Here is an 11986-nt window from a genome sequence, read left to right as displayed (position 1 = left end):
CCAGGAAAGAACCAGGAACCCATTTACCATCTAAAGGCGTATCTCAACAAACTGGAAGATCTGTGGAAAGTTCATCTATTTCAGTAGTTCGGTTCAGAAAGGGGAAACTATATATATATATATATATAACAAACTGGAAGATCTGTGGAAAGTTCATCTATTTCAGTAGTTCAGTTCAGAACGGGAAACTATGCATATATATGTGTCTATTTTGTAATTTAGGGATAAAAAAACATTTATAATAATAATTAATGAAAAAACATTTTAAGATCATGTTATGGCCTCTACAGTCATGGGAAATGCCGCTGATTTGACATTTGTTCAGGAGTCAGTCATTGATTGAAGGTAAGCCACTAAAGTTCAGAGAACTGTTTAAGCATATTAATGGAAAATTGAGTGGAAGGAAAAAGTGTGGTAGGAAAAGCATCAGGGATCATCACAGCCCGGGGACAATTGTGAAGCAAAGCCATTATATTGTATTTATATTATAATTATATATTTATTATAGTTCTTGTCTCATGCCCAATGATCACTGGAGACGGGCCTCAGTAGCCCAACCATCAGACAATTGATGGATAATAAATAGTAAAAACTTTATTTGTATTCTATTATCAAAGTCAACTAAAACAAACACTTCTCTGTGTGCTATGAGTCTACACACCACATGACTTTGAACTGAATTACTGAAATAAGCTTTTTGCTTGAATTTCAGTTTATTGAGACGTACCTGAACAACACATTGCAAGTACATCATTATTGCACCGATGCAGAACGAGGACTGAAGCCTCAGCAGAGTCAAATCTCCGACTCGTCACGGATGTACCCCAGACCGTTCAGACTTGAAATGCTGGCCAGAGGTGGGAAGTGGTACTCCCCGTTCTTTTTGAAGTCCACAGTGGTGTGATTATTGTTGGCGGTGCACGGTCCGGCCTCCGCCCCCAGGAGCTTAATCGCAGAGTTTCTGTTCTGAATGTGTGTGTAGTCCGACGACGGCTGCTGCTTCCCCTCGCCGCCCTTGGATGTCTGCGCCAACCCGGAGCACTTCCAGTGCCCTCGTTTCCAGAACCACAGTACGACGGCGATGAGAGCGAGGCACAGCAGCGACAGCAGAGCCACGGCCGCCTCCAGGCGGCTCATTCTCCCAGAGTCGCTTTGATTCTCAGGCGTCAGCGGGTCCTCGCTGCCCAGGTCCGGCTGTGACCCAGTTGCAGCCGTTTTCGGCGTTTGAATGAAGTGTTTTGTGGCTGCTATGCCGGGAGCGGGGCTGACTGGCTCAGAGGAGATTTGTAAATGATAAACGGCCACAGTCCTGTTGTACGTCCTGCTGTTGATCTGCTCCACCGAGTCACAGAAGTACGAGCCTGCGTCCGACGCGGTCGTGTTCAGGATGAGGAGGCCGTCGCTGTAGATGTAGTATTTGTGCGTAGATACAACCCGGAGGTCAGCGAACCTCCAGTGGACCTCCGCCAGGTTGGAGTGACGCTGGCAAGGCAGCTGGATGTTGTTCCCTGGAATTAGAGCAACGTCCACAGCTGGCACTGGATCTGTAAACGTCATCGCACACAAAAGCAAAGAGGTTAGCCCAACCTCACACTCATAAAATTGGCAGGAGTCATGACGGACGCACCTGCTGGAGGACACTGTGACACGCTCCCCTCCTTCAGACTCTGGACTGCAGCTTCGGGGGACGCAGACAGAGAGGAGACGGAGGAGCAGCGCTCAGCGGACGAGTCCCAGGCACAGTAAGGGTCCCTGGACAGGATGCAGTCCTCACAAGACTGGTACCGACTGCAGTTACTGACCGGCATCTGGACGACACCAGATTCAGAACCGGCGTAGAGTTGACCCTTTGGAAACAGAAATATTATATTAAATATTTAGCCACTTATGTTTTGTCCTCATCATTTAGGCCATGATGACAAATGTTGCTGGACGCTAAATTGTCCCAGATATTATTGCGACGATCAATAATGTTGTTTTGAGATCGTTTTCAGGTAATGTATTGACAATGGAATAATAATGCAAGACTAATAAACTTTAATTTTACAAAGAACACTCAACCCTGGAACTGGAAGATATTTTAAATTGTCAAAATAAAACAACAACAACCAAAACAAAACCATAAATATAACACAAACAAAAACCACACACAAACAAAACCATAAATAAAATGGACTATAAAGCTTCTGCAAACAAAATGACCCTTCTAAAAAATATTAAATGATCAGAATAGAAATTATTACGCTCATTTTAGTACATCATGCGATTAATTGACTAATTGCTTATTGCGACGGGTTTACATGCTACCGTTGTTACCTTGCTTGATGACAGGCGTAAGACCTTGACGGCCTCGGGGTTTTCGTACACCTGAATCTGCTCGATGATGAACATCTCTCCGTCAAAGTTGACGGCCTTCTGAATGTAGCCGTTTTCTGTCAAGGAGACAAAACAGGAGCCTTTAATATACTTTACTAGGATTTTACATCAACACAGAGCAGGGCATATTTGTGAAGTGGATATTAAAATATACGTATTTTGCCACAGTTTCAACTGGTCTGGACTTTGACAGGGCCATTCTGAAACGTGAATATGTGTTGATCAAAACTCCTTCATTTTGTCTCTGGCTGCATGTTTAGGGTCGTTGTTGTCCCGCTCTAACGTTTTCCAGAATGGCCCAATACGTCACTTCATCAATCTTTCTATTAACTCTGTTTTGCAGCAAACAAGTCAGTTTATCTTTTCACCAGAGAACAGGATGTTTGTAGTGTTTCCTGCATGAAATCTTATACATTTGAAAAAGACCTTATTGCTCTCTTTCAACAACAGCTTTATTCTTGCTATTCTTCCATAATTATCAGATTTATCAACACTTTCCATCACCAAAGTTGTGAATCTCTGCAGCTCCTCCAGAGTTACCGCATTATGCTTTTTAAATCTGTATTTTTTTTTATTTTTATTTTTTGATGAACCACTCTACGCTGGTACAGAACATAAATACTTCCATGTTCATGGCTGTAAAAAAAAGACAAGATATTAACGAAGCCTGAATTGTTTTACCAGTTCCGATAAACATGACGTTGTAAGTGTCTCCGTCCAGAGCCAGCACGCTGTCCACCACGATTCGGGTCAGTAAGGGTCCCCTCTTGAGCAGCAGCGGGCCCCCAGTCAGCGGACGAACAGCCTCGTCCATCAGGGGCCGGTCTCTGATGAACTGGAGGGTTTTATCCGGTAAATCCAGGGAGCCATTTATCCCCTTTTTACGATCCATATTGTTGATGCACTGAAAATGGCAGCAAATTAAAAACATTTTTATTTTTATTTTTCCCCCACCCCCAAACTTGATTTGTGTGAGTTTATCATCACGAGTTCAGGCAGCAGAAAGCTCCGTCGACCTACCGCTCCCGGTCTGGGCTCCGGCACCTCCCCCGTGTACATCACCCATTTCACATGGGACGTCTCCACGGCAACAGATGTCTTAAACTTTCCCTCGTTGAAAATTTCTCGAATCGACGAGACGCTGAATGCACACACCGCAGAGATCTGAGACAAGCTCCTGAAACACACAGCGGAGAATTATGCCAAGCAAACATGAACAAATTAACGACAACAGAAGGGTTTTCTTTTGTCTCCCGTTCCCCCGACACAGGCTCCATAATTTATAGATTTTTATTCAGCTTCATGCTTTTGATTCTTCTTCCAGTCTGACAGATCAGCAGCCTCCTTAACTAAATTCAACACCCACACGCAGCCATAAAAACCGCGTGGCTCCGACAGTAAACACTCACGACTGAGGTGTGAAGACGGCGTAGAAGACGCTCTTCCTCCAGTCTTTGTGCCGTAGCAGGAACACGTCCTGGACAATGGGGGGCAAGCTGGGTTCAGGGAAGGAACAATCCAGACTGGCTTTCAGGAACGTGGTCCATTTCCTCTGCAGCGTCCGCATGCCGCCCATATCTCCCTAAATGAAGACAACAACAAGCCGCCATGTTTAACCCCAACCCTGGCTCGGACGTCGCCTCCAGCGCTCTTGTGCAACGCTGCGTTGCCGTGATACCTTGCAGACGCGCGCCACTCTGGACACCGCGACTTTTCTGTAGAAGTCGTACTCCATGGCGTTCTCGCTGAAGAACATGTACACCTTGTCGTCGTCCCCGTCGGGACTGTCGACGCTCTCCTCCAAGAAGTCCATGTAGACAAAGTTTGGCTCTAAAATCAAATGGTCACAAATAAAAACCCAACAGCGTGAATAAAAACACCTAAATGCATATTTTTAAAGATGTTTTATTGGGTTATTTAGCAACTTAACTCACCACTGAGCCAGGAGCGCTTAAACTCGGTGCGAAGAGGCAAATTTGAGTTGCGCAGAATCACAGGCTCAGAGCCCAGAAAGTTGATGGATGTAGCAGAGTACAGCTCAGTTCCTGTTGGACAGGAACAATAGAGGAGTAAGCATTCCTGGAAATCCTTCGTCCTCATCAAAAATAAAACAATAAAGCATTAATATACCCTCTAATGAACTGGGCGAACTTTGCATGTTGACATATTATTAGCATGGACTGTATGCAGACTGAGGAGGCTCCACCAAGCGCTAAGCGTACCAACTGCACGGAGCATGAATGCTGTGCGAAACGTTTCACATCTGTGTGGACACTCACCGACCATGAGGGAGGAGTATCTCTGAAAGGGATCAAAAGGACACTTCCCTCTTCCCTCCTCCTGCTTTCCCTTCAGGGTCAGCTGGTCGTTTGCAAACGTCTGTCGGAAACAAAGAGACGAAGGGCAGGACAGAAACAGGACAAAGATGGAAAACGTTTTATTCAGACACAACACGGCAGTGGAGAACGGTAGTTAAAACAAGAGCTCACTGGTTGCATAACAGAGTAAGCTAAATACATTTAGCCACAATTATTGGCATCCCTGGTAAGGACTAAATAAAAATAAAAAAAAACTCTCAAAATAAATCCATCTTATCTGTTGTTGCAGCAGGATAATCTCACTCTGAAGAAGAAGGAAAAACCATTTAATTTGAGTACATTTATTCAGTGGGGAAATTTAATCTGAAGAAATAATTGTCTTATACTAACTCAGCAGTGGCACAATTATTGGGAACCTGTAGAAATCCCTTTGAAATAAAATGTAATTGGATTTTTTTTTTCCATTTATACTTTACTTTCTTAAGTTAATCAGAGTTTCTTTGAACTTCTATTTAGCAATTCATTACCGCCCGTCTCCCTGGGGCGTAAATGTGACATGACTCAAAAGGTCTACTGCTACTTTCATATTTATTTTGTCACCACAAGAGTGACAAGATGAGCTTTGGAGAAAGCTCCAAAGCTCATCCCTGGAGAACTGCGCCACGCTTAAGATGGACGCCAAGTGAAAAAGCCTCTTCTGTCCTAATGCTGCCATCACAAATGTACTTAACTGTGGAGGAGTTTGGACTTTTACCTGTAAACGTAAAAGTCCTCGGTTAGATGGGACCGAGACTGACATTTTTAGGAAACAAACACTCCAGGTCTCAACCTCATGTCATGTCATGTCATGTCATTGAGACCATGCTGTGCATAAGCCCTTTAAAATGTCAGAACGTTTTAAAGTGCAAATAAAAATCTGATGGGATGTGCAAGCAAAGCACAAAATGACCGTGACATTGGTCCGACAGATAGAGCCAAAACACAACGGAACTGAAAACAACCAGACTCCTTCTATGCAAGTCTAAACATTACAGAAGACTAAAGAAAAGAGAGCATTATGGACAAAGATCGCTCTCTCTGAATGCTCAAATGTTGGAAAATGTTACAAGACTAAAAAGGTTGGAAATAAAGTCCCCACTTTCCAAGTTTGTCAATAAAAGATTAATTTATTTTTATGTTGGTTTTTTTGTATGTATCTTTACCAGGGGTACCAATAAATGTGGCCAGCAATGTACAATGCAGAAAACATGTTAGCCAGTAATGTTGCCGTCATATGCACACCTCAGTTTTAACCCAACAACTTTAAATCACATTGAATAAAGATTTTTACCCTAAAGCCTGTTACTTTTAGCTGCAGCTTCAGGCTAATGGCCTGAATCTCTGTAAAATATTAGTGGTCACTGAGTTTTACCACTTATTTCCTGTTTCTTACCACTTCAACCCAAGAAAATGTGAAGAAATTAATCATTACCGGGGATATGTATTGTCTAAAATAATAGTTTTAAAATGTTTCATGAAGCCAACATTACTTTAAATATGTAACTGTGATTTTAGAGCATGTTCTCAGGCTCATACATTGTCTGCGCCTCATCTTCTGCCTTCAACTCTATTATAAAGGAGGTTTCTATTCTCTAAAGTAGCTTAACTTCAAAGTCAAACAGAATAAATTATTTTTAAATCAAAGCACAAAACAGATAATAAAGATCCTTTTTTTTATGATGCCTCAGTGTGTCAGACTGCATCTACTTTTAAAAACAAAGTTGTTCAGTTCAGACAGCATCCCTGTGTGCAGCTAAGATCGCTCCGTTCCCCGAAATGCGAATGTGCTGCCAAAATGCATTAAACGGGACATAAATCAAAATAATGGGTCGAACAAAGAAATGTGTTGTCTCCTTCCTATGTTGCATCGGAAAGAGGAAGAGTTTCCTGGTAACAAACGTGTTGGTGTGAAACAAGGCTTCGGCATAATAGCCTCTTTGTCCGCTGATTCTTACGATTCGGCCCCCAAAAAACAGAAACCGTGTCTGACAACAATTAGCCAGGATGAAAACGTGATCATCTTTGATCAATTCCTTATTTTAGTTTCACTCAAATGCTGCTAAAAATAGTCAGAGTGTGTGAGTGACTGCAGTCGTACCGTGGCTGATGTCTTACCTCGTTAAAATAAGCATGAGCACTGTAGTCATTTATAGGCAGCCCTACTTACATAATGTTGCTGCTGTAAATATTTACTGTCTCCAATTTGACTGGCATTTGCAAACAGCTTCAGTGTTCATCTTTATAAAGCAATTCCTTCAAAGTTTGTTAAAAAAGAAAAAGCTGAGCATTTTTCAGAAGATGTTTTTAGCACCTTTACTCGCAAAATTGTTAACGTGTTAGCTTTTTTGCCTTGCATACGGTAGAACTGGCTACCACTTCTACCTTTTTGTTTCTAGAGTCAAACATTTTGCCAGTTGTTTTTTTTTTTTTTTTGCAGATGCCCTTAGGGGCCCAATCTATCCTCCCCATCAGGTCGAATTAGTTTAATAATCCTACCATGGAAAGTTTTTCTTAATATTTTTTTACCCTTTATTGACATTTACCAAACAGGAACTGGCAGAGAAAGGGGGGGTTTCTCAAGGTCGGGGACTCGCCATTGAGAAACCACACAGAAAGCATTTTGTATGTTTACCAAAAAGTTCATTTATCATATAAAATTCCAGTGAAATATAGATTGAAGTTGTAACTTGGCAAAATGTGAAACATCCTAAATCTCTAAATAAATACTTTTGCAAAGAGCAGTGCACTCACAGAATGAACTAAGGAACTCAACCACAGGAAGTCAGAAACAATAGAAATGTGTTCTAATAAAGGCAGGACGTGAAATTTATTGTTTCAGGGGCAGTCTTACAAGAAAGAAAATATTTTAAAGCCTTTTTTGCTCTTCAAAACCTAACGCAACTCGAACCATTCTCTATGTGGGGCAGATATTTTTAAATTATTAACATCAAAAAACCTCAAAAGAAGGGCCTGTTTTTACACTCCTGTAGATCTAATGGGTTCAGTAAAGCACGCTTACCATGTAATCGCACACCGGAGAAAAGGCGTTTGTGCCGCAAACGTAGAGCGTGGTGTCGTTCACGCTGTGCAGCGTCCGTATGTAGTTGCGGCATTCCACCTGCAACAACAACAACAACAAAAAAAAAACACCATCAGAGGGAACGCCAAGGTCGGCTTATCATTAGTTCAGCCCTCAAATCACAAACGTGCCAAACATGTACAGTTGCAACGCGTGCTGCTCAGAGCTGAGCTGCTGATGGGCAAAGGGTCAAGGACGTGAATGTGAATGGTTTCTCACTGCGTCTTTATTTGGACGTTCAGCTCAAAGCTATAGGCACAGGACTTCAAAGAGAGCTCTACATGCAGACTTGAAAAGGAAAAAAGAAAGACAGAAAAAAAACCTAAACTCATATAAATGATTAACACAAAGTGCCCGAGGCAGCAGTGCGGTTTTCAGGCAGCAGCCGTCCTTTAGGTTGCATCCTCGCTCCAGAATTAGACATTAGACGGGCTTTGCTTTGGAAGGTGCAGGACAAACCTCTGCGTGTTTTCCCTTGTATGTGCACTCCCTCTGCTTCTCCTCGGTGACTCGCCAATACACCTGCATCGACAGACGGAGAGGATCCTGTCAAAGCATGCGGTAATTGTCTTGCAGCCCTGCAGCAATTTTCCATTTAAAATTGTTTTGTTTGCCTTTAACAGGGCCGTCATTCCACTTTCGCTCAGAATGCTGATTGAGCCGCACCAGTGGTGCTCTTGAATCTGCTGAAACTTTGCAAAAACACTAAAAATACTAAGCAAAAATCTACAGTTTTGTTGACTTCAGTGGAGCTCTTGCAAGTTTTGTCCCATCATCAAACTTTCTTGCTGTTTTTTCTTTGTTCTTTTTTTTTTTTTACATGCACAAGACCCCAAATAACAATACAAAATCTCCCCTGAATAAAACAGAACTTAATTTTATTTTATTAAAAGTCTAGACTCAATTATTTTTTTTTTTACATACACTATAATTTTATTTTTTTTATGTAGTTTTATTTTCGTCAGACTGCTGTGCACTGAAGATCTGTCTCGTGTTTCCGAAACATTCATTAAACAGGAATATCAGTGAATTACGTGGAACATCAAATCATCAAATCGGTTTTCTTTGCAGCGATGTCTTGTTTATTCGTTTTCTCATGTTTAATGATTACCTCACAACCTTGGGCTAAAAGTTTAATGTTCAATTAGCAGACAATGAACTCGTGGAGAGGAGGCGCCATCAGTCCAAGTTTAACCTCATTGTTGAGGTAGTGAGTCTTTATCCATGCAGACAGAGTGTCTGCATAGTGTATAATGAGACTGAGTGACTTTAATATTTGGTCAGTGCTGCAACATTTAAGTAGCAACTGCATAAATTACATAGCAAATTGTGCTCTCTATAGTTATCAGACGGAGAGGAAGGTGATGCCAGGACATTAGTTACCTGAAATAACACGAGACAAATACGCAACACCTGTGATGTAGGTATCAGAGGTCATAAGACATTCACGGACTGAGAGGAAACAAAACACAATAAAGACTAAATCTTATGACAACAGCAGCACATTATTTGTTTTTTTTTTTTTAAATAATTCAGTAACCTGATTCAATGGGAAAGTCTGTAGGTCAATTCTCCCATTGTTTTCCTCCACACCACCATAAACTCTCCTACTTCTAAGGGGTCAAAGTCTACAAAAAAACAACAAAAAAAACTGCAAACTGCTTCAAGCAACCAGGCAAGTCCAGCCTTGAGTAGCTCACTAAATATTTGATCTTCTGGCCTAATCACTGCAGTAAAACGCCATAAAAATTCAACAAAGGATTAACTTTCTTGCTGCAGCATTTCGCCGTGCAGTAAAAAAAGAGCGAGATAGTGGGAAATGCAGTTAATATGTAAACTGCTCTGCAGACATTTTCCTTATTCCAGACGCAATAACTCTGCACAGGTCCTCACCGCGGCCTTTTGGTCCGAGATGTTGTTCATATCCAGAGCGTAGACAGCCTCTCTCGCCCCCAGCAGCACCACGCCCAGGTCGTCTCTGATCAGCATAGTTGAGTAATTGAAGATCCCATCTTCTTTGAACAAATTCAGGTGACCTGGGCAGAGAGAAAAAGTTTGCACTGCTTCGCAATCGCCTCGACTCCTCGTAAAAAAGAAAAAAAAAAATGCTCTCACAGCAAAAAGTAAAATGCAAATCTGTTGAGAAACTAATAAACTTGTCACTTGCAGCAGAAAAGAGAAGAACGTAAAGCAGCTAAAGCCTTCCATCGGGATCGTACATCATGCGTAAAATATTCAAATGCATGCAACGAATCAAACTGCTCCAAGTTCCCGTGTCTAATGGAGAGCCGGTGACTTACTCTGGTAGTCGACGGTCTTCCGTGGGACGCAGTACTGAGCGCTGAGCGGACTGAAGTAATGCTGGAGCATCAATCCACAGACGATGCGTAGAGTTAAGAGAAGAGACATGGCTCGGGGTCTGGGGTCGGTCGACGAGCAGAGGAGCCGCACCGTCCAGCTCTGACGCCCAAAAAAAGGTCACAGGTAGCGCATGGTTGAAAAACCCCTGAGTCTGGATGGATCCTGTCAGCAGCTTATTTAGATGTTTAACCAGGACTCCAGCCTGAATTGGTTCAATTTGAAGTTGAAGAGAATCTATGTCGGCGTTAGCCTCCAGCGCAGAGCTAATGAGCTGCCGGTGTCCTCTCTGGAAGGAGGAGCAGGAGCCATGCTGCCCGGCTACAGCTGGGGGATGCTGGAGGACTTCATTCTCAGGGTTCTGCCAAAGATACAAGAAGATGTATGAATAATCAAAGGGGGGGGGAGTGAGAGAAAGAGAAAAACAGAGTTTCTCACTGAATTTTAAAAGAAATTCTTAGAGATATTCCCTCAGAAACTGAAAAGGCAGCAGCTTTGCCTCCTACGCCTCATTTCTCTTCACTTTTTTCTGCCGTGATGTGCTTGAATGCTGGTGGATAATCACTACGCAGGGAGGACAACCGGGGTGAAACGAGGAAGCTCATTTTCTATCCTTGACAAAGTTTGAACCCAAAACGGATAGATGTGCCGCGCCTCGCAAAAGTATTTGTACCGTTTAAACCACAAATCTGTCTGCATTTTATTAGTACTGCATGTAAGAAAAAAAAAACATGATTTATTTATTTTTTACAAATAAAAATGTGGAAAGTGTGGCCAACTCAGTGTTTTGTAAAAGCACCCTTCAGCAGCAAGTCGTTTCAGATGCGTCTCCTACCAACATTTAGAGTTGAAATCTTTTGCCAGTTCTTCTGTACAAAATAGCTCCAGATCAGTCAAATTAGGAAGTGAGCAATAATTTTTTTTATCTGACTACATCGTGAGAACAATACATCAAAATCTTAGGAAATTTATCACGATAAACGATACGTGATAAAGGCCCGCTTCTATTTGCTCTGTCACTCAAACTCTCAATAAAACATTGAAGTTTGTACTTTTCTTCTGGCAGAAAAGGAGAAAAGTTCAAGCTCTTTTTGCAAAGCACTGCATGAGCAGATGAAAATCCAGTCTCTAACTTCGGGACACTCTCAAAGGAGATGGATTTAACCCCCAAAAAAGAGAAAAGATCAAAACTGGAGCAGAAAATGACAGCAGCCTCAGAAGATGAAATAAACGGCGTAAGGGAAGGACGACGTCCTGGAAGAACGTGTCCTTCTCGCCGAATTCTGAAGGAGGCATTTATCAGAACCTCGAACTGAACGAACTGAGACAAATGTAACTTTGTTGTTATGAGTCTGGCAGCGCGTACAGCTGTAGCTACAAGTCAGCTTCACAAAGGAAGCCCATGTCAAGTGAAAATCTGCATAGTGCCACTCTGCCCTCCTACCCCACCACCAACACTCTCACAGCATCTTCCTGTCCCCCCACACCCCCCCTCCACCCCACTCCCTGATAAGAAGCAGCTTCCTCTGGGCTCTGCGGGGTTCAAGCTGCAGAGAGAGAGAGAAGAGAAGTGGAGGGCGGCGGAGGCTGTGGGTGGGTTAGGGGTTGGAGGGGGGCTCAGCTTAGGTTGGGGCATGATGCATGCAGATCATGGCCACTCACTGCGTGAGTGTTACCACTTCTTCCAAGAGTTTGAATCTGTTTTGACTAACTGTGCAGAGCGGCCTCATTCAAAATTCATCAAGGCCCTTTATCCCAGCACACATACCAACACACACACGCGTGCACACACACACACACACACACACACACACAC

The 11986-nt window shown here is 42.6% G+C and overlaps 1 protein-coding gene and 1 long non-coding RNA gene across 2 annotated transcripts in view; both read right to left on the bottom strand.

Annotated features, from left to right (window-relative positions):
- Nucleotides 1–694: 694 nt before the first annotated feature.
- LOC103155171 (semaphorin-4E) overlaps nt 695–11986 on the bottom strand; it is a 20826-nt gene continuing 9534 nt past the window's right edge. The window contains exons 2-14 of the mRNA XM_007576744.2: nt 10113–10531; nt 9706–9848; nt 8272–8334; nt 7753–7851; nt 4656–4755; nt 4311–4421; nt 4055–4206; nt 3786–3958; nt 3397–3553; nt 3058–3280; nt 2317–2432; nt 1628–1847; nt 695–1544 (exon numbers count right to left, since the gene is read on the bottom strand). Coding sequence (XP_007576806.1) covers nt 796–1544; nt 1628–1847; nt 2317–2432; nt 3058–3280; nt 3397–3553; nt 3786–3958; nt 4055–4206; nt 4311–4421; nt 4656–4755; nt 7753–7851; nt 8272–8334; nt 9706–9848; nt 10113–10221 — 2415 coding nt within the window. The 5' untranslated portion in view covers nt 10222–10531 and the 3' untranslated portion in view covers nt 695–795. The remainder of the gene's footprint in view (nt 1545–1627; nt 1848–2316; nt 2433–3057; nt 3281–3396; nt 3554–3785; nt 3959–4054; nt 4207–4310; nt 4422–4655; nt 4756–7752; nt 7852–8271; nt 8335–9705; nt 9849–10112; nt 10532–11986) is intronic.
- On the bottom strand, nt 8882–9698 carry LOC107833627 (uncharacterized). Its single transcript, XR_001659384.1, has 2 exons — nt 9353–9698; nt 8882–9264 (listed from the first exon to the last, which is right to left on the bottom strand). It is a non-coding gene; the product is annotated as an uncharacterized LOC107833627 (long non-coding RNA).

Source organism: Poecilia formosa, unplaced genomic scaffold (genome assembly GCF_000485575.1).
Source record: "Poecilia formosa unplaced genomic scaffold, Poecilia_formosa-5.1.2 Scaffold415, whole genome shotgun sequence".
In the NCBI taxonomy this organism is placed as follows: domain Eukaryota; kingdom Metazoa; phylum Chordata; class Actinopteri; order Cyprinodontiformes; family Poeciliidae; genus Poecilia; species Poecilia formosa.
This window is presented reverse-complemented; position numbering and strand designations above follow the sequence as displayed.